This window comes from Myotis lucifugus, unplaced genomic scaffold, assembly GCF_000147115.1.
Source record: "Myotis lucifugus unplaced genomic scaffold, Myoluc2.0 scaffold_254, whole genome shotgun sequence".
Lineage (NCBI taxonomy): Eukaryota > Metazoa > Chordata > Mammalia > Chiroptera > Vespertilionidae > Myotis > Myotis lucifugus.
In genome coordinates, this window is record NW_005871302.1 from 275,856 (window position 1) to 278,419 (window position 2,564).

At 41.4% G+C, this 2,564-nt stretch overlaps 1 protein-coding gene across 1 annotated transcript in view; it reads left to right on the forward strand.

The window, feature by feature from the left end:
- Positions 1–2,564, forward strand: part of KPNB1 (karyopherin subunit beta 1) — a 23,341-nt gene that overhangs the window by 5,613 nt on the left and 15,164 nt on the right. Inside the window, exon 4 of the mRNA XM_014464474.2 lies at positions 1,814–2,014. Within this exon, the coding sequence (XP_014319960.1) occupies positions 1,814–2,014 (201 nt within the window). The remainder of the gene's footprint in view (positions 1–1,813; positions 2,015–2,564) is intronic.

Sequence of the window (2,564 nt, forward strand, 5' to 3'; positions counted from 1 at the left end):
AAGGTAGATGGGGTTCAGTACTCTCTACTTATGTTCTAGGACAGTGGTCGCCAACCGGTGGTCCACGAACCACTGATGGTCCATGAGGTCCGAAAGGTGGCGACCGCTGTTCTAGGAGATGGCGCAGTAGAATAGTATAAAGGCACCCTGGACTGGAGCTCTTGGTCAGACTTGGGTTAATGACTGTTCAACCCCTGCCATTTTGGACAATTCATCTTTACCCCTCCTACTCTCTTATTTATTTTAGAGAGAGAGAGAAACATCAATTTTTGTTGTTCCACTTATTTATGCATTCATTGATTGATTCTTGTATGTGACCTGACCAGGGATCAAACCAAAACCTTGGCATATTGGGATGACGGTCTAATCAACTCAGCTATCCGGCTGGACTTTCCCTTAGACTTTTTTTTAAAAAATATATTTTATTGATTTTTTACAGAGAGGAAGGGAGAGGGATAGAGAGTTAGAAACATCGATGATGAGAGAGAAACATCGATCAGCTGCCTCCTGCACACCTCCTGCTGGGGATGTGCCCGCAACCAAGGTACATGCCCTTGACCGGAATCGAACCTGGGACCCTTTAGTCCACAGGCCGACGCTCTATCCACTGAGCCAAACTGGTCAGGGCTCCCTTAGACTTTTGACATACAGTTCTGTTACAGTGCACTCTAGCTTTAGTAGCCCTAGAGAGCAAAACCTTTATTTAGAATCAGAACCGTTTATTGGGTAGAGCTGTTGGGAGTATACTGTATAAGGGGGAAAGATGGGGGGAGTTCATTATTATTAGCTACAATGCAGGATACTAAGTGACCTGACCCAGTCAGCAGAGTTGGCCTGAATAATTGGCAGCTACTCTTTGTCCTGTGTTCATGCCAGGAACAGTTAACTGTTTGCCTTTTGAGTGGACTGGTGATTCTTAGTTCGTTGACTAAATAAGTTGATCATGGTAATAATTAACCCTGGATCCATTGTGGCTTCAGCCTTTGTCTGTACATGTGCCTTTACCCATTACATAAATGCGTGTATGAATACCATTTCAAACAGGGTATGTTTAATGATAAGTGGATTTCATTTTAATTGGCATATCTGACTAGTACTTGGTACCTGTTGATGGTGGAGAGAACAGTTTTTTGATTTTGGGGGGAAACAGATCAAATCCTTTCAGATTGGAAGTTAAATAAGGATTGGTTCTTAGGTATTGGTAACATCAGTAACTTTATGTCTACATTTAATGATGTTACTATGAAAGTCACCCAGGGTGCTAAATTGTCAGTGACTAGAAGACAGAAGGTGTGTTACACATTTCATGAGTGGGAAAATCTCTTCCTTGAATCAGGTTAGATTAGGAATCAGATCCACTTTAGTGCCCCAGAGTTAGTTACCTTCATCCTAAAATCCCACCCTTTACCCAAAACAAAGCTGTGAGCATCCTTCCATTATACCAGCAAGGAACATAGAAGACTAATTTTGTCATCTCTTTCGCCTTTTAATGCTATCTCTTTTCTAAGTGCTGCTTTTTTTTCTGCGTTGAACCATTGAAATGAGTTGTCTGGCTTAGGAGAATTCCAATTGGTAGTAGGGGTCGGTTTTTTTGTTGCTGTTTTTCTGAGGTCTGAGGCAATGTTGATTGTGCTGGGATTGGTATTGAGGCTGGCTTTTTTTTTTTTCTTTTTCCGACAACTGACTTATACGGTATATACCATTTTCTACTTTTTTGTGTTATAGAAAACTCAGAGATGGATATGAGGTGTTTAAATCGTATTAGAAATTAATATCTTTCATCTTGTTTTTTGGTGTATGTGTGTGCTTGCAGGTTTTGCAGACTTTGGGCACAGAAACCTACCGGCCTAGTTCAGCCTCGCAGTGTGTGGCTGGCATTGCTTGTGCAGAGATCCCAGTGAACCAGTGGCCAGAACTCATTCCTCAGCTGGTGGCCAATGTCACAAATCCCAACAGCACAGAGCACATGAAAGAGTCGACATTGGAAGCTATTGGTTACATTTGCCAAGATATCGTAAGTGCTGCCTCGTGTTATCTAACGTACATAACTATGATTTCATCTAGTTGTTACGTGCATATATTAGGATGATCTTTACCGTATTATAAAGAAAACCAAGCTACTGCAAAGTGTTTTGAAAGTAGAACTGCCTTATTTGTTAATTTAGACTCCTAAATTAGCATATCCTCACATTGTTAATCATGTCCTAAAATTAAGAGACTTGAGGGTCAAAAACTCCATGTGTTTGGAGAGACATAGATTCTGGACTTTCAAGGATATTCTTTATCTTGGAGCATCCTGATCTGATCCTTTCTCAGGATCCTCAGTGTACCATGGGTGCTGTCACATTTTCATTGACTGTTTATAGAAACAGTTTGCCAGCTCTTGTAATTGGTTTAGTCATTGGAGCCACAGCACAGTATATTAAATGCAGCCTTCCTAGGACTGTTGGTGCTGCTGAAATTACCACCCTTGGTGGCTGAGGTTTGTATGTGTTTGGGGGAGTGTCTGCTTTGATAAACAGATTTGAAGCAAAGCAGCTCCTAGCACTTGACATGGGCTTAGA